The sequence below is a fragment of a genome, unplaced genomic scaffold, assembly GCF_019419815.1.
Source record: "Pyrus x bretschneideri cultivar Hongxiangsu unplaced genomic scaffold, Pyrus_bretschneideri_v1 Contig19, whole genome shotgun sequence".
In the NCBI taxonomy this organism is placed as follows: domain Eukaryota; kingdom Viridiplantae; phylum Streptophyta; class Magnoliopsida; order Rosales; family Rosaceae; genus Pyrus; species Pyrus x bretschneideri.
This window is the reverse complement of record NW_025999490.1, coordinates 5,879,291-5,899,970: the sequence shown is the minus strand read 5'-3', so window position 1 is coordinate 5,899,970 and position 20,680 is coordinate 5,879,291. Positions and strand designations below refer to the sequence as shown.

At 36.8% G+C, this 20,680-nt stretch overlaps 3 protein-coding genes across 3 annotated transcripts; all 3 read left to right on the top strand.

The window, feature by feature from the left end:
* Window positions 1-898: 898 nt before the first annotated feature.
* Window positions 899-4,098, top strand: LOC125476378 ((3S,6E)-nerolidol synthase 1-like). The gene is made up of 7 exons (XM_048582399.1): window positions 899-1,038; window positions 1,460-1,715; window positions 1,854-2,214; window positions 2,304-2,522; window positions 2,965-3,103; window positions 3,191-3,445; window positions 3,539-4,098. The coding sequence occupies exons 1-7, from the start codon at window positions 988-990 to the stop codon at window positions 3,866-3,868; spliced, it is 1,611 nt and encodes a 536-aa protein (XP_048438356.1). The 5' UTR covers window positions 899-987; the 3' UTR covers window positions 3,869-4,098.
* A 9,251-nt stretch (window positions 4,099-13,349) lies between these two features.
* LOC103958115 ((3S,6E)-nerolidol synthase 1) lies at window positions 13,350-16,341 on the top strand. The gene is made up of 7 exons (XM_048582593.1): window positions 13,350-13,510; window positions 13,726-13,981; window positions 14,120-14,480; window positions 14,570-14,788; window positions 15,216-15,354; window positions 15,442-15,696; window positions 15,785-16,341. The coding sequence occupies exons 1-7, from the start codon at window positions 13,460-13,462 to the stop codon at window positions 16,112-16,114; spliced, it is 1,611 nt and encodes a 536-aa protein (XP_048438550.1). The 5' UTR covers window positions 13,350-13,459; the 3' UTR covers window positions 16,115-16,341.
* Window positions 16,342-18,216: 1,875 nt separating this feature from the next.
* On the top strand, window positions 18,217-20,679 carry LOC103958297 ((3S,6E)-nerolidol synthase 1-like). The gene is made up of 6 exons (XM_009370587.3): window positions 18,217-18,758; window positions 18,876-19,263; window positions 19,517-19,735; window positions 19,811-19,949; window positions 20,043-20,291; window positions 20,383-20,679. Exons 1-6 carry the CDS (start codon window positions 18,362-18,364, stop codon window positions 20,677-20,679), a joined length of 1,689 nt encoding a protein of 562 aa, XP_009368862.2. The 5' UTR covers window positions 18,217-18,361.
* The last annotated feature ends 1 nt before the right edge of the window (window position 20,680 follows it).

Sequence of the window (20,680 nt, the reverse complement as noted above, 5' to 3'; positions counted from 1 at the left end):
GGTTTATGTGGCTATCCTCTGCTAGAATGAGAAGAGTGACCACGTTTTTCTGAATTAAGGTTTCGTCAGCTTTTAGCCCAAAAATGTGGGAGATGGATTGTGTGCCATTTTATTTTCATACTCTTTTTATATCCTCTTGTGATATGAGAGATTACAGTAAAGTCAAGTTAACATTTTATATTAATTTTTTTATAGAAATAATAAAACAAAAAGTAATAAGAATATGAAATGTTGACGTGATTTAACCGTGACCATACAAATAAGAGGGCATAAAGAGAGTATGGAAATAGGAGGACAGACAATCCACCTCCAAAATGTGCGGTAGATAGGGTTTCGGTTTATGTGGCTATCCTCTGCTAGAATGAGAAGAGTTTTATAGGGTTTTGGTTTATGAAATTTTTAAGATTATTTTTTCGCTACTCCCTCAAAAAGGAGTATGCGAGATTTGAGTTTTATAAGGTAAAATTAAAATTGCAATGAAATTTCAGGGGGAATGATAAAAGAAATATCACTGGGAGGTTAGATGCATTCTTGCCCACCAAAATCTGATGACATCCCCATCCCCAAAGCGCGGTTAAAAATGGGAGCCACAATAGTTAAGCATATAACTAAGGTGGTTGACTAAATTTTACAGCAAATACACGCAGATCCTTAAAACGGTCTAAACTATGTTGGTCCTTATAACTAAGGTGATTTGGATTCTTCAACTTCCTTCTTTTCCCAACAAAAAAATCGTGAAAAACGATGCGTATTAGGCACGGACCGAGCTCAAGTACTTAGCGCCACTCATACATATTGATCCCACCACGTTAAAGTTATGTTAAACGCGTTCTGGATGCTTTCGCCATCTTGCCTGGGATGCCAAGGGATATTTGTCCTATAAATTGACTAGGAATCACCATGAGCTGATCACCTCACTTAACTCCCGACAAGAATATTCTCTCATACAGAACTCGAATTTCCTTCTTTCTTTCTTTCTTGTAGAACATGGCACACTTTCTCCAAGCTCACCCTATTTCCTCCAACGAACAACTTACTGTAAGTTCCAAAACTAATAACCCAACTTGTACATATATATACACACATATATATATACATATACATATTGCTTAAAGAGAGGGATCCCCATTTTTTCACGCTCCCCACCGTTAAATTGGTTTTAATGAAATTGTGTGGTTAAGATTCAAACACAAGCCATACAATCTCAACCACACAATTTCATTAAAATTAAATCCAATGGTGGAGAGCGTGTTCCCATTTTTTTTAGAAAAATGGGGATCCCTCCCCTTAAGTAATCTGTATACATGTCAAGTATCCAAATTGCTCCACGGTTCACCCACAGATGTACCAAAACTAACCCTACTTACTCCACACAGTATCTTCTCTCTCTTTTTTTTTTTTCTTAATATGTAATTAATTCAATCTGTTGTCTTATTAAGTTCAATGTTTCCCCTTTTAGGGCGACCTTCAGGTTCGCTATGCAGAAAAATTGAAGGAATTGAAGGATGCACTCGCAAATATCGGAGAAGATGAACAATTGATTGCGGTCGACGCGGTGCAACGCCTCGGCGTTGATTATCATTTCCAAGAGGAGATTGAAGCAATAATGAAAACGCAATGTACGAGAGCTTATAACGATGAATGCAGTGATGAGCTTCGTGTGGTTTCACTTCGTTTTCGACTACTGAGACAGCAAGGTTATCATGTAACCACAGGTTGGTCTCAATTCTCTTTTTTGTGCTAACTTTACAGCAAAATGTTATTTTACTAAAACGACCAGTTAAGTGAAGCATATATTTTCAGTTAATGTCACCATTGCTAGTATAGTAATTAATTTTTCTTGTGAATAACAGATGTGTTTAATAAGTTCAAGAACAATGAGAAATTCAAAGTCGACATAAACGGACTAGTGGAATTATATGAAGCTTCTCATATGAGTTTCCAAGGAGAAGAGGCACTTGTTGAAGAGGGAAGACGAAGCCACCAGCTTCTTACCGCTTGGATGCATAACAATCTCGATGATCATCGAGCTTCAGCGGTCGCGTACTCATTGGAGCATCCTTATCACAAGAGCTTGACAAGATTCATGGCTAAAAACTTCTTGCTTAGTTTCGAAGGAAAGGAGAATTGGGTCAATGATTTGAAGGAGCTAGGAAAACTAGAGTTCAACATGGTCGAATCTCTAATCCGAAATGAAATTCAACAAGTATCCAAGTGAGTTCAGATCAAAGACACTGATTTAAGTACTTCATTTTGAATTAGTACTCCGTTTAATTGATAACAATATTTTTCATCCTAATTAGGTGGTGGAAAGCACTAGGATTGACTGAGGAGTTGAAGTTTGTGAGAGACCAGCCAATTAAATGGTATACCTGGCCGATGGCATGCCTTGCAGATCCAAACTTATCAGAGGAAAGGGTTGAACTCACAAAATCGATCTCTCTTGTCTACATAATTGACGATATTTTTGATGTTCATGGGACCCTCGATGAACTCATTCTCTTCACAGCTGCAGTTGAGAGGTACGTGTTGCGTGTTTTTATGATATCCTACATGTTACACCAGTGTGCAAATAAAATGAGATTATATTGCTAAACTGTGAATTTGAGTCATGCATGAGTATAATCAGCAGTCTAAATTCATAGTCATGCGCTTACATCATGCATGTAATTAATCTATCTATAATATTATGAGAACCCTCATTGTCAACTCTTTTTTTTCCTTTTTGCCCTCACTTTTGATATACACTATTGACAAAATGAGGGCAAAATGGTAATTTTGTAACTTTTGACAAAATGACAATCATATCCCTATTTTTCCTATTTTACTCTCTTTTTTTTAGAAAATGACAATCATGTACTTATTTTTTTCAATTTTACCCTCACTTTTGATACACAATATTTACATAAGTAGGACAAAACAATAATTATGTAATATTAATTATGTAATTAATTATATATGCAGATGGGACATTGACGCAACCGGTGAACTACCAAATTACATGAAGATATGTTTTAAGGCTCTTTATGACATTACCAATGAAACCAGCCACACTGTGCACAAAAAGCATGGATGGAACCCTATAGAGTCCCTTAAAAAATCGGTATATAAATTAACTTTTGATTCAAGGACTTAATCGTTGCAGCTCGGATCTTGAATTATTGTTAATATTATTACTGTATCCATGCAGTGGGCAACGTTATGCAAAGCGTTCCTACTAGAAGCGCGATGGTTTAGTTGCGGGCACTTGCCAAACACGGAAGAGTACTTGAACAATGGGTTCATCAGTTCAGGGGTGCCTGTGGTTTTAACGCATGGATTCTTCTTACTGGGTCAAGGTATAACCAAGGAAACTGTACATATTCTGGACAACCTCAACATATCTAGCCTTATATCCTCAACCGCAACGATTCTTCGGCTATGGGATGACTTCGGAAGTGCCAAGGTTCGTACTTAATTTACTTAGTTTGAGTTACGTTTAGCACCTGTTAAAAAAAAGAAGATATAGTATTAATTATATTTTCTTGATTAATTGAAGGATGAGGGCCAAGATGGATATGATGGTTCATACATAAAGTGTTACGTGAATGAAAACCAAGGTTGTTCAGACGAAGATGCACGAGCATTCGTTGTCCATAGGATTTCGGAAGAATGGAAGTTTCTCAACCAAGAATGTTTCTCTGCAGCAAATCCATTTTCAGCATCTTTTACAAAACTTGCTCTTAATGTTGCTAGAATGGTCCCATTGATGTATGATTATAATTCTCAACATCGCCTTCCAAGCCTTGAGGAGAATATGAAGTCGCTGCTTTATGATAGTTTTCTTGCACAAGGCCAAGTAACCAGCGCAGCCATTAGCCAAGCATAGATTGATCAAATTTGAGAAAGGAAAAGGTCACCAGAGACCTCATGCAAGCTTTGTTTAATCGCGTTGCTCTAATTATATATAGTTTGGATTCAAGAGTGGCTTGGTTTTGGCTCTCCTTGTTAGTTTTGGAAGATAGTGACATTGTGCTTTTTTTTTTTTTTTTTTTTTTTTTTACCTTCTTTGGCTGTCCTCTTATTAAAAGAAAAAAAAATAGAAACTTATGATTCTCATACGAGTCTTTTTATTTTATTTTTTACCTTCTTTGGCTGTCCTCTTATTAAAAAAAAACAAAAAAAGAATAGAAACTTATGATTCTCATACCAGTCTTTTATTACAAAATCTCGCTAATAAGAATTTCACAAAGTTATTGTCATGTTAGAATGTGATTAATTAGTCACTGAAAAATCAAATTAGTAATGAATAAAATTCACTCTCTCAACACAAAAAGTACTGGCTCGATTCGTCCCCACCTTTCAGTAGTTCTATGATGATGTATGGTTGTCTTTGTTTTCTTTTGATGAGGGACCCCAACCATTACATTCGGCAAGAAATCCTGGATTTCAAGAGGAGAGCATTAGCTTTAAAGAGAGAAGGGGAACTGACCGAAGCTCGTGAGGCAGGCAAAGTTGTCGGAGAAGCGTCTTGATGAAGGTAGTCCTCAGTCCAAAACTACTTCAAGTGAGGCGTCCAGTGCCGCACAAAATACAACTGGCGAGCAGAGCCAACCCCAACCATTACAGTCACGAGACATCCCATCTTCTAGCCAAAAGCATCACGGTTCACCATCCTCGGACCCAAAACCTTTGTCCAGTCGTGATCGCTTCAAGTTGCAACAGGAGTCTCTTGGCCACAAACGTCAGGCTATGAAGTTGCGTAGGGAGGGTCGGATGGAAGAAGCAGAAGCCGAGTTTGAATTAGCCAAGGCACTTGAGAATCAGTTGGAGGCGTCAGCTGCTCATGATTCCACAACCGTTGACAAAGTAGAATCAGTGGATGATGTCCGTGTTGAGGGTTTTCTTGATCCTCAACTACTGGCTGCCTTGAAAGAAATTGGAATTGAAAGTGCTAGTAATTTATCTCAAGGCCCGGAAAGACCACAGCCTTCAAAAGTTAATGTTGGTAAGAGCAATAACATAATCCAAGATAGAAGTCAGCTGGAAGAACAGATCAAGGCTGAGAAGGTAAAGGCGGTAAATTTGAAACGTGCTGGAAAACAAGCTGAGGCCTTGGATGCTCTTCGAAAGGCCAAGCTACTCGAAAAGAAGCTCAATTCTCCCTCTTCGAAGTGAACAAAATAAAAACCATCACCTTGGTAAGTTAGAAGTTGAAGATATTATATTGCTTACGAGCTATGGAACTCGATAGCTCTGTAAATGTTGTTGGTACGCAGAATTAGCCACGAAGCAGGATGCATGAGACATGTTTCGTTATGCTAGTCTGTACTCACTGGATAGGAACCGAAAATGTGTCATTTGTGTTGTAAAGGCACCTTTCCTGCCTGCTTAATTTCTTTCTTTTTGCCTTCTGTATGAGTTATCTCTGGAAGTTGTAAGAGGGTGAGGTTGACGAATGCTTTATATTATCTTTTAGGTCATGATAAAATTGCTCGAGCAAGATTAGGGATGACAATTCTAACCGTTAAACCCGATAACCGTGGATAATCGTCCGAATAAATTGATGCATGTTGTAAGCTCAATAAGTAATCTTTCATTCTTTTTCATGTTATTTGATTTATGCAAATTATCAATTAGCTTCAGTTTTTCAATTTATTACATATGTTATGAGCCCATAGAATTATGCAAAATTAAATCAATAATTGTCTTCTTGTTTGTTGTCATATATTTAGTTTACATGTTTTATCTTCCCTTCATATTTGTTTTTGTCCTCTTTTTCTTGTTTATTGGACCAATTTATCATATTGGCTTATCATGAACAACTTCAAATATATATTGTTATGTTTTTTGTAATTGGATGTGGCTATTTAATGGCAAAATTAGTATCTACTAAAATTTATAGTGCGTCAATTGGATGAATATAATTTTTTTTTTTGATCCAGATGGATATAACCGATAACCGATTGAAAATTCGTTACCCGGTGGATATGGTTATGGATAATCCTCGATAGTTATTTTGCGGTTATGGGTATGGTTAATTTTCATGGTTATGGAGATGGATATAGCATTTCCGTCCCCAAACCGAACCGTTGCCATCCCTAAGCAGGATCATCTTATTTATTCCATATAAAAATTAAAAAAAAATTAAAAAATTAAAAAAAAAAAAAAAAAACAAGGGTTTTCATCACGAATGATTCCTGAAATTGACCTACTCAATCAATAGTTCCTGAATTTGAAAATCAATCAATCAATCAATCAATGCAGTTCCTGAATATGAGTGTTGTAAATCAATGTCGTACTTCCGTTATATTTTCGTCAAAACTTCAGTTAATCTGCTGACGTGGCACACGTAGGATCTCACATAAATTAAAAAATTGAAAAATAATTAATTTTATATTCTGAAAATAATAACAAATAAATAAATTTAAAAAAAAAAAAAAACACTTCGTGAGAGGTTGTGACCTGTGAGCACCCAACCCAAGCACCAAGCCACCATCTTCCCTGCCATGTTTTGCAGAAAGACACAATCTTTCAGGGACCAGGAGGAGGGAAAGAGAGAGAGGTCGAAATTGGGTTGGTTTCTTGCATGTTTTGGTTCTTCCAAAGACAAAAAAAACGGAGGAGTAATCAGAGGGAGTAATCAGGAGAGTAGGGTGTGTGGAAGGGATTAACGGATTGGGTCGGAGGGGGAAGGAATTTGGATGGTGGTGGTTTGGATTTGCACGAATTTGGATTTGGATTTGCAAGGAGGGAGGAAGGGTGCATGAATTTGGATTTGCAGGGAGGAAGGAAGGGTGCAGGGATTTGGATTTACAGGGAGAGAGGAAGGGTCCAGGGAGGGACGAAGGAAGGGTGCGGTGGAGTAGCGTGCTGACTCTATCTCAGGAGACCCTAACGAGACCACGACTGCGCTCGACGTCGTGGACATGGCAGCAGCTGCGCTGCAGACGGAGGGAGGAACCGGACCAGCTGGAGTAACTGTGAATATTTAATTCTACTGGGTCCCACATGTGCCATGTCAGCCTTTAACAGAAGTTTTGACGGAAATTTGATGGAAGTTCCACTTCAGCAGTCATATTCATAGACTACATTGATCAATTTTCAATTTAAAAATACCATTTTGATTGGATGAATCAATTTCAATGATCATTTGTGATAAAAATCCAAAATTAAAAAAAATCTATGAGCTATAACTCATGTTTTCTCGTATATTATCGTTGCATCGTTAACTTTTTTAAATATTGATAATAATACACGTATTTGACACAATAAATAGTATGACCTGTGACATTTTCCTCGTTTCGCACGGAAAAGATTCCATACACGTTCAATAAATAGTATGAGCTAACACTCACGACACGAGGACGAGGTTTACTCGGTTTTTGAAACTCATACAAAACCATCACACAACCTACTTTTGCATCATGTTTTGAAGCACCGTAAGCTTCTTAAAATTCATCTACAACATTCTGGGGATGTTCCAGTCGACCAATTCTGTTTGGGCCATACAAGTAATAAACATTGATTTTTCTCTATTTCGGCTTAAATTTTATTAATAAGTATACTTACTTCACTTAATTACTTCACTTAATAAATAGTAGACCGCTTACAAATGGCTTATAATATTTTCTTAAAGCTCATGGGAAAGATGTCGCAAAAATTCATCTCATTTTTACAAAAGGAACACATGATTTTTTTTTATCATTTTAGCAAATTTTCGAAGCATCGTAAATTTCTAATTAAAGTTCATATAGAATATTTTGGTAATGTTTTTGGCTAGAATTTTCGATTGGGTTACATATTTTTTAGTTTAAAAAAAGGGAGATTATATTCACATACCTCAAATTACTTCTCTTACACATTTTTAATATTTTTAATATTTTTTTTATCAAGTATTAGTGGGGTGTAGAAAATATTAAAAAATTAAAAAGGCATGGAAGAAGTAAATTGAGGTGTGTGAATATAATCTCTCTAAAAAAAAAAAAAAAAAAACTTTTCAGACCTCATGAAATGGTTCGAACAGTTTCAAATGGCATATTTATTCAATACTTGGTTATTTTTGCTTGAAAAATGATAGTCATTTTTTTTGGTTGAAAAACTGCAGTTACATCGATGATCCTGTAGGGGACGCCTGAAGCCCTATTTCAACACAATCGAAAATGATAGTCTAACCGAACTCAAGGATATACAACGCATCTATTAGCATCATAATATTCATTCCTACGTTCTGCATGAAGTCTAGCTAGTAGCAGATGCCTTAGAAATAACAAAAACTTGCTTGTCGGGAACACAGTTTGGTATACCAAATGTTATAATATAAGTGGTGAGAAATTTGTTTTTTCAAGTATTCAACCACTTGTATTTTGACACATCGTAGATTGGATCATGCTTCTGACACACTCCTAAGTTGGATTTTATATGCCATTGTTTAGGCCCAAAATAATATGGTTGGGCCGAGCAGCAAGATGTGCTCGGCCCAAGGTAATGACAAATGTTATGGGCCGAATAATAGAACCCGGGCCAGCTGGCAGGGTCGGCCGAATCTCATCCTAAGAAGTCCAGGTGAGTAGAAAGGGTCGAGGAAGTCCTGGTGCGACCAGGATTCTTGACCAGCAAGAAATAAAGCTTCAAAAGGAGGAAAATTCAGAATCCCAGAAGGGGTAGGATTGTTCGAGCTAGAGGTAAAATGGGACAAGGACTCCCAATCCAAATCCGAATGGGTTTCAGGGAACGAGGTGCTATAAATACAAGAAATTACGCAATAGAAAGGACCTTCAGAACTGAGCATACAATTGCCCTGCGCAAAACCTCTCAAACACCTTGAGATTTTTTCCTTTTCTTTTCCCTGCCGACACACCTTCAGTTTGGATAAACAACACTGTGGAAGCACCCGGCGAGCACCTTCAGTTTGGATAAACAGCACTGCTGCGGCAGAATCAGCCGACCGAGGAGCACCTTCAGTTTGGATAAACAGCACTGCGTCGAGGTCGACCGATTATCTATCTAAGTCTCGGCCGAGAAGGGTTTTCGAGCCCTTGTTGGTAGAGGTCATCTTACTAAGCCTTTCCGGCATAGTAGGGTGTTACGAATTGCATTGCTCGGCGTATTGGACGCCGAGTGGTTTTATGATTGGATACTCGCAAGTAAGCTTCAGGGTTCGGCATTCCGACGGCCGAACTACGTTTACCATCAAGACATATATCACATTCGAGTACCTGTGCCCATATAGTTTGGTCTCGATTCGGCGTGCTTATACTCTTACGAATATAATCACAGTGACCGAATCAGGTTCCGACGACTTGTGAACTCCGTAGAATTAGTAGCCTTGTCTTCAGGCTATAGAACCTAGAGGCCGAGAGCATTCATTCCTCGGTCGCAATCGCAAGATACAGAAGTCAACAGCGCACCCAACGCGACATCAAATTTTACTCCTCGGCCGAGCTCGGCCGACGAGTTGGCACGCCCCGCATTCAACTGAAGGACGTAGTTAGCTCATTAGTTACTCGGCCTGCGCGCCACGTAGGTTTTGTAATTTTTAGAGTCAACAGCCATATAAGCAAAACTCAACTCCAACAGCCTAGATGAATATCTAGGCAAAAATACTTAAGGGTTTCATGAGGCAAAATTAACCTATTAGAGATCAGATGGTTCGCATATGATTTGCAAAATGTGATTTATGTAACACCACTCTTAAAATTTTGTTTAATCCCTTGGTTATGCATGCTCTATAGAGCTATCGTGATTGAAAAATCTACAAGTAGGTATGTGAAAAAGGAAGATGCATCGAATATCATGTTTACAAAAGCAATGAAAAGTTTCACAAAGTTAAGGTTTAAGGTGGTTGTGCTATTCTTTTGGCCGATGATCAGTAATGAGATTCCATTCTATAATTATAAGGAAAAAACAATGAAAATTACAAAAGTTGTACACTCGTTTTTGTTGAAAGTCTACAAGGACGAGTTTCCCGTGACATGCAAGAAAACAGCAAAAGTGTTATTCTTATTATATTTTCATTCTTATTATATTTTCATATCACATATATAATATCTTTCTGATAGAGATGAAACCTACTTGTAATGGTCAGCTCTATCTCTATTAGAAAGGTGGTAAAAACGTGGTTTGAAAAATATTATAAGTGTTACTAAAAAAAAAAAAAAACAGTGTGGAAAATAGGATCAAGTGGCCACATAGATTTAGGGTTTCAGGTCTGTCTTGTACACATACATCATGATAATGGAGAAATTAAACACTGATACTGTATCACCAACTGGCTTTACTGAGTGGTGATACTACCCAATCAAACCTGGCCATGTGTGAGACCTGGTCTGTAACCGGAGAAAGAAATAACAAGGGGTCGCTATTGTTTGCGAAAAATCCTTGCGATGTCGTTCGCGTCGACCTTGAGAACTCTCAGCCTTCTGCCATTTACATTCTCCTTAAAAAAAACAGAACTCATGGGTTTAATTATCAATGAAAATGTTCAGACGTCTTCACTGAATCACTATTCACACGGCAACACGAATACAGCACCAAAGGGACCAAAAGGAAGCGCGAGGTGACTTGATGGCGGTGGTCGATAAATTCATTACATATCAGCCGATTCCGAGGTCGGAGGTCCTAGTGGCGCCGCCAGTGGTGGCCCTGGTGTTGGTGGGGTATCATCAGTCAGCAAAACGCAGCTGGTAGTATTGTTTCATGATATAATTTCTCGTGATAATGTATGAGGACCACAGCCATATGAACATGACTTGTTCCACAATTAGGTTTGGTTCCACAATGGTATAATTTCTCGTGATAATGCATGAGGACCAACCATATGAATATGACATGTTCCACAATTAGGTTTGGTAGTACTCGCACGATGTTGGAACTACATAAGTTGTGGTATATGTTTTGTTCAGGATATTTCTTCGAACCTTCTTCTCCTCCTTACGAACGTCAGTCACAAATCAAATAGTTCATTTGTTGCTGCTTACGAAACTTTAGTACTTTAAAGTACATACTGCTAAGAAATTTTATTCTACTCGCTTTAACGGAGGGGAGTATGACTAGGAAATGTAGTTCAACAATCATACCTTTAAATGTGGTTCAACTTGCCTAATTCATCATTTTCAATCCAATTCGGCTTCCAGTACTATAAACTGGGCGTATGCTTTCATTATTCTCATATGTATTATCCTTTCAGCTAAGAAAAGGGGAATCTGCTAATTAATGAACAACCACCTCAGCTAACTAACTAAAATGCTAATGATCTTCCGTCTTTAATAATTTTTAACTAGACAAAAAAGGGACACTGCACATAAACAAAGGGAAGAAACGAAGAATCATCGAAATGGAGCATTGAAACGTTTTTTTGGGTAGATAATTAGGGAACTATAAGTAGAAAGAGAGATGATGATAATTGATGTGTAACTGTATTGATTGAACGTTATTGCGGACGGTCTTGCCAATTAGATTTATAATATGAATTATTGGTATTATTATTTTGAGAATCCACTTGAATGGATTGGAGCTCATTTATTTGATGATATGATCATAGTATCTAGAACTCGAACTATTTGTAATAATTTACTAAATTAGTTTTGAATGATCTACCCCCTTGTGTTACCAAACCAAAAAAAAAAAACCCTATTTTTTCTTTGCCTCCTCAAACTTGATTTTAATTTTATTTTCTCTTTGAACTTCAAACTTTTCTATTTAATACTTTAGAACTCAATTTTTGTTCCACGTTTGTCTGATTTTTATCATGCCTATTACATATTCGTTTAATTTACTTATGTGACATGTTTTTCTATGCCTTCTCACACTTGATTTTAACCTTATTTTCTCTTTGAACTTCAAAATTTTCGATTTTAATACCTTAGAACTAAATTCTCGTTCCACTTTTGTTTGATTTTTATCATGCCTGTTACATATCCGTTTAATTTACTTATGTGACATGAGTGAAACCCACTTATTGCTAACATGACAAAAGTATAAGACCAATATATTCAATTAGATGGTTACATATACTCTCTCTCTCTCTCTCTCTCTCTCTCTCTATGAACTCTATATCCCGTTGTATCTTGAATTGCTGTTTTCATTTTGCTTGGACCTTTTACTTTATGTGTAGTTGTTTATCCGATTCTTTTTGAGTCTTGTACTAGTTTTTAATGGAATGAAAGATGTCTTACTTGATTTAAAAAAAAAATGGTTACATATATATTTAAAAAAAACGAAAAAATTAATATTTATTATCTAAACCCACTGACCACGTTTTTCTGAATTAAGGTTTCGTCAGCTTTTAGCCCAAAAATGTGCGGTGGATAGGGTTTTGGTTTATGTGGCTATGCTCTGCCAGCGTGAGAAGAGTGACCACGTTTTTCTGAATTAAGGTTTCGTAAGCTTTTAGCCCACAAATGTGCGGTAGTCAAGGTTTCGGTTTTTGTGGCTATCCTCTCCTAGAACGAGAAGAGTTTTATAGGGTCTTGGTTTATGTGGATATGGTTCTGGCTTTAAGTTTTGAAAATTTTAAGATTATTTTTCGATACTCTTTAGACTATTTTTAATAGTTGGGCTAAAAGCTAAATATTTTAACTCGAAAATAACTTTTCTATTCCAACCGTTCTAACCTAAAATTTTACCCGAAATTATTAAAGAATGAAATTAGGCTATTTTTTTTGTTAAATTAATTTTTTTTAAAATAAATATGTAAACTATCGTAAATTAATTTTATGAACATTTTAATCTAAAAAAATTTAAATTCCGATAAATATTGGATGGAGTTCACTCCGATTTCTGGGCTAAATTTTGGAGGGAATTTGGCCTTGGTTTACCATTTAGCATTTAGCCCAAATTGTCCCCTTAGGTTGGAGTGGGTTTGAAAGGAAATTTTTGGAGGTAATTTGGCTTTTAGCCCACCATTGGAGTTAATCTTAAAAAGGAGTGGGCGAGATTTGAGTTTTATAAGGTAAAATTAAAATTGAAATGTAATGTCAGATGGAGTGTTAAAAAAAAATATCACCGGGAGGTTAGATGCATTCTTGCCCACCAAAATCTGATGACACCCCCATCCCCAAAGCGCGGTTAAAAATGGGAGCTACAATAGTTAAGCATATAACTAAGGGGGTTGACTAAATTTTACAGCAAATACATGCAGATCCTTAAACGGTCTAAACTATGTTAATCCTTATAACTAAGGTGATTTGGATTCTTAAACTTCCTTCTTTTCCCAACAAAAAAATTGTGAAAAACGATGTGTATTAGGCACCGACTGAGCCCAAGTACTCAGCGCCACTCATGCATATTGATCCCACCACGTTAAAGTTATGTTAAACGCGTTCTGGATGCTTTCGCCATCTTGCCTGGGATGCCAAGGGATATTTGTCCTATAAATTGACTAGGAATCACCATGAGCTGATCACCTCACTTAACTCCCAACAAGAATATTCTCTCATCCAGAACTGGGATTTCCTTCTTTCTTTCTTTCTTGTAGAACATGGCACACTTTCTCCAAGCTCACCCTACTTCCTCCAACGAACAACTTACTGTAAGTTCCGAAACTAATAACCCAACTTGTACATATATATACACACATATATATACATATATATGTTAAGTATCCAAATTGCTCCACAGTTCACCCCACAGATGTACCAAAACTAACCCTACTTACTCCACACAATATCTTCTCTCTCTTTTTTTCCCTTAATATGTAATTAATTCAATCTGGTGTCATATTAAGTTCAATGTTTCTCCTTTTAGGGCGACCTTCAGGTTCGCTATGCAAAAAAATTGAAGGAATTGAAGGATGCACTCGCAAATATCGGAGAAGATGAACAATTGATTGCGGTCGACGCGGTGCAACGCCTCGGCGTTGATTATCATTTCCAAGAGGAGATTGAAGCAATAATGAAAACGCAATGTACGAGAGCTTATAACGATGAATGCAGTGATGAGCTTCGTGTGGTTTCACTTCGTTTTCGACTACTGAGACAGCAAGGTTATCATGTAACCACAGGTTGGTCTCAATTCTCTTTTTTGTGCTAACTTTACAGCAAAATGTTATTTTACTAAAACGAACAGTTAAGTGAAGCATATATTTTCAGTTAATGTCACCATTGCTAGTATAGTAATTAATTTTTCTTGTGAATAACAGATGTGTTTAATAAGTTCAAGAACAATGAGAAACTCAAAGTCGACATAAACGGACTAGTGGAATTATATGAAGCTTCTCATATGAGTTTCCAAGGAGAAGAGGCACTTGTTGAAGAGGGAAGACGAAGCCACCAGCTTCTTACCGCTTGGATGCATAACAATCTCGATGATCATCGAGCTTCAGCGGTCGCGTACTCATTGGAGCATCCTTATCACAAGAGCTTGACAAGATTCATGGCTAAAAACTTCTTGCTTAGTTTCGAAGGAAAGGAGAATTGGGTCAAGGATTTGAAGGAGCTAGGAAAACTAGAGTTCAACATGGTCGAATCTCTAATCCGAAATGAAATTCAACAAGTATCCAAGTGAGTTCAGATCAAAGACACTGATTTAAGTACTTCATTTTGAATTAGTACTCCGTTTAATTGATAACAATATTTTTCATCCTAATTAGGTGGTGGAAAGAACTAGGATTGACTGAGGAGTTGAAGTTTGTGAGAGACCAGCCAATTAAATGGTATACCTGGCCGATGGCATGCCTTGCAGATCCAAACTTCTCAGAGGAAAGGGTTGAACTCACAAAATCGATCTCTCTTGTCTACATAATTGACGATATTTTTGATGTTCATGGGACCCTCGATGAACTCATTCTCTTCACAGCTGCAGTTGAGAGGTACGTGTTGCGTGTTTTTATGATATCCTACATGTTACACCAGTGTGCAAATAAAATGAGATTATATTGCCAAACTGTGAATTTGAGTCATGCATGAGTATAATCAGCAGTCTAAATTCATAGTCATGCGCTGATATCATGCATGTAATTAAAATATCTATAATATTATGAGAACCCTCCTTGTCAACTCTTTTTTTTTTTCTTTTTGCCCTCAATTTTGATACACACTATTGACAAAATAAGAGCAAAATAGTAATTTTGTAACTTTTGACAAAATGACAATCATATCCTTATTTTTCCTATTACCCTCTTTTTTGAGAAAATGACAATTATGTACTTATTTTTTTCAATTTTACCTTCACTTTTGACATACAATATTTACATAAGTAGGACAAAACAATAATTATGTAATTAATTATATATGCAGATGGGACATTGACGCAACCGGTGAACTACCAAATTACATGAAGATATGTTTTAAGGCTCTTTATGACATTACCAATGAAACCAGCCACACTGTGCACAAAAAGCATGGATGGAACCCTATAGAGTCCCTTAAAAAATCGGTATATAAATTAACTTTTGATTCAAGGACTTAATCGTTGCAGCTCAGATCTTGAATTATTGTTAATATTATTACTGTATCCATGCAGTGGGCAACGTTATGCAAAGCGTTCCTACTAGAAGCGCGATGGTTTAGTTGCGGGCACTTGCCAAACACGGAAGAGTACTTGAACAATGGGTTCATCAGTTCAGGGGTGCCTGTGGTTTTAACGCATGGATTCTTCTTACTGGGTCAAGGTATAACCAAGGAAACTGTACATATTCTGGACAACCTCAACATATCTAGCCTTATATCCTCAACTGCAACGATTCTTCGGCTATGGGATGACTTCGGAAGTGCCAAGGTTCGTACTTAATTTACTTAGTTTGAGTTACGTTTAGCACCTGTTAAAAAAAGAAGATGATTAATTATATTTTCTTGATTAATTGAAGGATGAGGGCCAAGATGGATATGATGGTTCATACATAAAGTGTTACGTGAATGAAAACCAAGGTTGTTCAGACGAAGATGCACGAGCATTCGTTGTCCATAGGATTTCGGAAGAATGGAAGTTTCTCAACCAAGAATGTTTCTCTGCATCAAATCCATTTTCAGCATCTTTTACAAAACTTGCTCTCAATGTTACTAGAATGGTCCCATTGATGTATGATTATAATTCTCAACATCGCCTTCCAAGCCTTGAGGAGAATATGAAGTCGCTGCTTTATGATAGTTTTCTTGCACAAGGCCAAATAACCAGGGCAGCCATTAGCCAAGCATAGATTGATCAAGTCTGAGAAAGGAAAAGGTCACCAGAGACCTCATGCAAGCTTTGTTTAATCGCGTTGCTCTAATTATATATAGTTTGGATTCAAGAGTGGCTTGGTTTTGGCTCTCCTTGCTAGTTTTGGAATATAGTGATATTGTGCTTTTTTTTTCTTTTTTCTTTTTACCTTCTTTGGCTGTACTCTTATTAAAAGAAAAAAAGAATAGAAACTTATGATTCTCATGCCAGTCTTTACAAAAATCTCGCAAATAAGAATTTCACAATGTTATTATCATGTTAGAATGTGATTAATTAGTCAATGAAAAATCAAATTGATAATGAATAAAATTCACTCTCTCAACACAATAAGTACTGGCTCGATTCATCCCTACCTTTTAGTAGTTCTATGATGATGTATGGTTGTCTTTGTTTTCTTCCTTTTTGACGAGGGACCATCACTTAATTCATTGATCAATGAATTACTTATTCATGATGATGTATCGTTGTAGTACATTACTTTACCACATGATGTGATAAAACGATACATAAAACCAACTTTTAATAAGATGAACTTATTAAATTGACATATAAGAATTATTCTCTTGTACCGTCAAGATTTTCTGAAAAAAAAAAGAATAAAATTGTTTCCAAAGGAAAACTCATCATTCATTCACTCTCCCTAATCTTCTCAAGGATTAAATAAATAAACAAATAAATAAAAACCTAATCTTGTCGCCTACCAACCCAAACCCTAGATCCGGTGCCTCCAACCTCCAGCCCTTGTTCCGGCTTGGGTCCGCGGCAACCTTTTCTCCTCAGTTCCTCAAACCCCCATCTCTCCTCTCCTCCTCCATTTTCATCGCCCAACCCACCCCCGTTTTGTCCCTCCGCAATCCTCCCTCCCCTAACCACCTGCTCTCATTTTTTTTTTTTTTTTTTGTTTCCTTTTCCTCTATCTCCTGCCTCAGCATCGACCAACAGCGCCCATCTTTCCATTTCTTCCCCACCATTTTCCAAGCAACCATTCACAAAACTCGCTCTTAATGTTGCTAGAGTGGTCCCATTGATGTATAATTATTATTGAAAATGAATCATAGGGATTCCGGATTCATATGTTTATAAGTAAGTTGGATTACTCCTTATATTACTAATTAGTTTTATGATAGAACCTCAAATTCTTTCATGATATCAAATTAAGTTGTCTCGCGTGTGAAATTCAACGGTCACATAACCCCGTATGTGTTATTCATATATTAGGCTTGAAAATTCGCCACACGAGCATTTTAATAATGAATTCCAAATTGATAAGAAGAGGGATTTTAGATATGTTATGTGGTACAAATATCACGAAGATATTTATTAAAAAGAAAACTAATGAAAATGACTTGAAAACTTTGATATTTAACAATAACGACAAAATAAAGAGTAAACTGAATAGCACCAAGTTTGATTTTTTAGTGTAAAAATATAATTTTTCGTTAAAGTGAACAGATCGAACTACAGAATCTCATAACTTATCAGGTAATTTTGTTCTTTCGAACCTCGTAAAAATATGACATAATGAGGGATTTTTTCGTACCGTCGAGATTTTTTGCCCATGGGATTTCGTCGTATAGCCTGTTGTACTGGTAGACTTGTAGTCCACAAAAATAAATCAAATACAAAAACACCACAATAGTACATTTGGAATGGACAACACATTCTAGCGCGAAAAAAAAAAAAAAAAGGTTTTCATCTAAAATTTATTATATTGAGAGTATGAGCAAATTAAGTGATGTGAAGCATGTATGTTCGTTAAGCTTCACACATAAATTAATTTATCAAAAATAACCTAATTTCTTATAAACACATTCGAAGTCCTTTATATTCCTTTTGAACACATGCAAGGTTGCTCAAGTGATGCGGGAGGGCCAAGGCCACCTACAATCTATGCATGGCTCCACTCCTAGTTAGAAAGAGTGTTTCACATTTTTTTCGTTATCAAATTTCTCTTATATGGTCGAGATTTTCTTTAAAAAAAAAAAAAAAAAAAAAAAAAAAAAAAAAAACCCTAGTTAGAAAGAGTGTTTCACATTTTTTTTTCGTTATCAAATTTCTCTTATATGGTCGAGATTTTCTTAAAAAAATAAAAAATAATAAAAAAAGGAGTGTTTCACATGACTGGTGATTTACACACCATCTTTCCATTATAAATATAATCCAAGACTCTTTGGGTTTGTCATTCTCATTCACTTTGGGTTTGCTCCATTTCTCTCTTCCTACCATGGCATTTTCTTCTCAGGCCATCTTTGCTATGTCTACTCCTCCAAATATTGCTCAAAAAATGAACCTACATCTTGGGCACTCTAATCTCATTCAGCTAAATATATCCAAACCTATGTCCACTATTCCATTAACTCCACCTTGTTTGCAGGATGACATTCGTTCCCAACATGAACAAAAGTTGGAGGTATTCAGGAATCTATTGAGCAGAGTAGGAGAAGAAAGTTTGAACATGATCGATGCCATTCAACGTCTAGGTATCGATTACCACTTCGAAGAACAAATTGACCTAATCGTATCTAGTCATGCTAATGCCCTTTCTCATCAACAAAATGACCTTCATGAAGTTTCCCTTCGATTCCGGCTACTCAGACAACATGGTCACTTCGTGCCCGAGGGTGAGTAGTATAATAAAATTTCGGTAACAATTTGTTTCATATATGTACATAGTTTTGTAGATTGATACCCGTTACCAATCAATCACTCTCAAGCATAACTTTTGTTATTAATTACAGATGTGCTTAACCTTTTCAAGGAAAAAGAAGGAAAGTATTTTAAGCAAATGTTAAACAGTGAAGAGGTCAAGGGATTGATGAGTGTGTATGAAGCTTCACAACTAAGCATGGAAGGAGAAGATGCACTTGATGAAGCTGGAAAATTGAGCGGTCATCTCCTAAATAGATCACTGTCATATCTTGGTCCTCATGAGGCCAGACTTGTGGAGAACACACTGGGGTGCCCCCACCACCGAAGCTTGGCCGCATTCATGGCCAAGAACTTTTTTCTTTCTAATTCCCAAGCTGGCATGAATAATAGATGGCTAAATATGCTACAAGAAGTGGCAAAAACGGATTTTAATTTGGTTCAGTCCCTACACCACAAGGAGATTGTTCAAATTTCCAAGTAAGTTAATTGACAATGACTTTAGAAGTAGCAGAGATATACATATACTGGTCTTTTTCTGTCGTGCGTTTAACTGCAACTTTTAAAATACGGTTAAACTTATCAGCGGTCATGTTAGATACATATCTACGAGGTTGAAATACCACAATATCAGCAATATTGAGAATATATCCGCATTGAAAAAGTATATGTTTAACTGCAGTACCTTAGAAACCCTAATTTGTCTGTTTATTTCATCCAACAAATTAATTAGGTGGTGGAAAGAGCTGGGATTGACAAGGGAGCTGAAGTTTGCAAGAGACGAGCCAGTTAAATGGTACATTTGGTCCATGGCATGCCTAACAGATCCAAACTTGTCAGAGGAGAGGATTCAGCTCACAAAACCTATCTCATTCATCTATTTGATTGATGACATTTTCGATGTTTATGGGACGCTTGATGAACTCACTCTCTTCACTGAGGCTGTCAATAGGTAAAATGTCCTGTAATTTCTTAACTTGCTTCACCAGTTTTCACCACAAATTGGTCGCTAAATGTTATGCTGCAGATGGGAAATTGGTGCTATAGAGCACTTGCCGGACTACATGAAGATATGTTTCGAGGCTCTCTACAATATAACGAATGAAATCAGCTGCGAGGTCTATCAAAAGCACGGGTGGAACCCGTTACATTCGTTGAAGAAAGCGGTGATATATTAAACCGGATTAGTGTCATGAAATTTAACTACTAGTTTGCTCAAGAAAGGTTTAACAGATATTTCGTTCTACGATTACGTGCAGTGGGGGAGTCTGTGCAATGCATTTTTAGTAGAAGCAAAATGGTTCAAATCGGGGCACTTGCCGAAGGCAGAAGACTACTTAAAGAATGGTATTGTTTCTTCTGGTGTCAATGTGGTGATGATGCATATCTTCTTTCTCTTGGGTCAAGGTATAACCAAACAAAGTGTGGAGCTGTTGAATGAAACTCCAGCAATTGTGTCTTCCACAGCAGCAATTCTTCGGCTTTGGGACGATTTTGGAAGCGCAGAGGTGGTTATATATAATTAGATTCATATCAAACACTGCAAATAGAGTAAATGTCTTGTTCATATCTCTCAAAATGTGCTTATTTTGGCTGAAGGATGAGAATCAAAGTGGGCACGACGGGTCATATGTAAGGTGCTACTTACAAGAACATCCAGGTTCTTCCATGGAGGAAGCACAAGAAAATACTGTGAATATGATTTCAAAAGAATGGAAGAACCTGAACAAGGAACTGGTCTCTCCAAATTACCCTTTTCCAGCGACGTTCACCAAGGCTTCCCTTAATCTTGCAAGAATGGTCCCGTTGATGTATAATTACGACGACAACCAGCACCTTCCATCTCTTGAGGTGTATATGAAATCCATGCTGTATGAAACTGAATCTGTGTACTAAT

Bases quoted from the DNA above. Each gene is read 5' to 3' on its own strand.
- LOC103958115 (XM_048582593.1), top strand. From the start codon at position 13,460: ATGGCACACTTTCTCCAAGCTCACCCTACTTCCTCCAACGAACAACTT. The intron at 14,481-14,569 runs GTGAGTTCAGAT...CATCCTAATTAG, and splicing joins GAAATTCAACAAGTATCCAA to GTGGTGGAAAGAACTAGGAT. The intron at 15,697-15,784 runs GTTCGTACTTAA...GATTAATTGAAG, and splicing joins ATGACTTCGGAAGTGCCAAG to GATGAGGGCCAAGATGGATA.
- LOC125476378 (XM_048582399.1), top strand. From the start codon at position 988: ATGGCACACTTTCTCCAAGCTCACCCTATTTCCTCCAACGAACAACTT. The intron at 1,039-1,459 runs GTAAGTTCCAAA...TTCCCCTTTTAG, and splicing joins CCTCCAACGAACAACTTACT to GGCGACCTTCAGGTTCGCTA. The intron at 2,215-2,303 runs GTGAGTTCAGAT...CATCCTAATTAG, and splicing joins GAAATTCAACAAGTATCCAA to GTGGTGGAAAGCACTAGGAT.
- LOC103958297 (XM_009370587.3), top strand. From the start codon at position 18,362: ATGGCATTTTCTTCTCAGGCCATCTTTGCTATGTCTACTCCTCCAAAT. The intron at 18,759-18,875 runs GTGAGTAGTATA...TATTAATTACAG, and splicing joins TGGTCACTTCGTGCCCGAGG to ATGTGCTTAACCTTTTCAAG. The intron at 20,292-20,382 runs GTGGTTATATAT...TTTTGGCTGAAG, and splicing joins ACGATTTTGGAAGCGCAGAG to GATGAGAATCAAAGTGGGCA.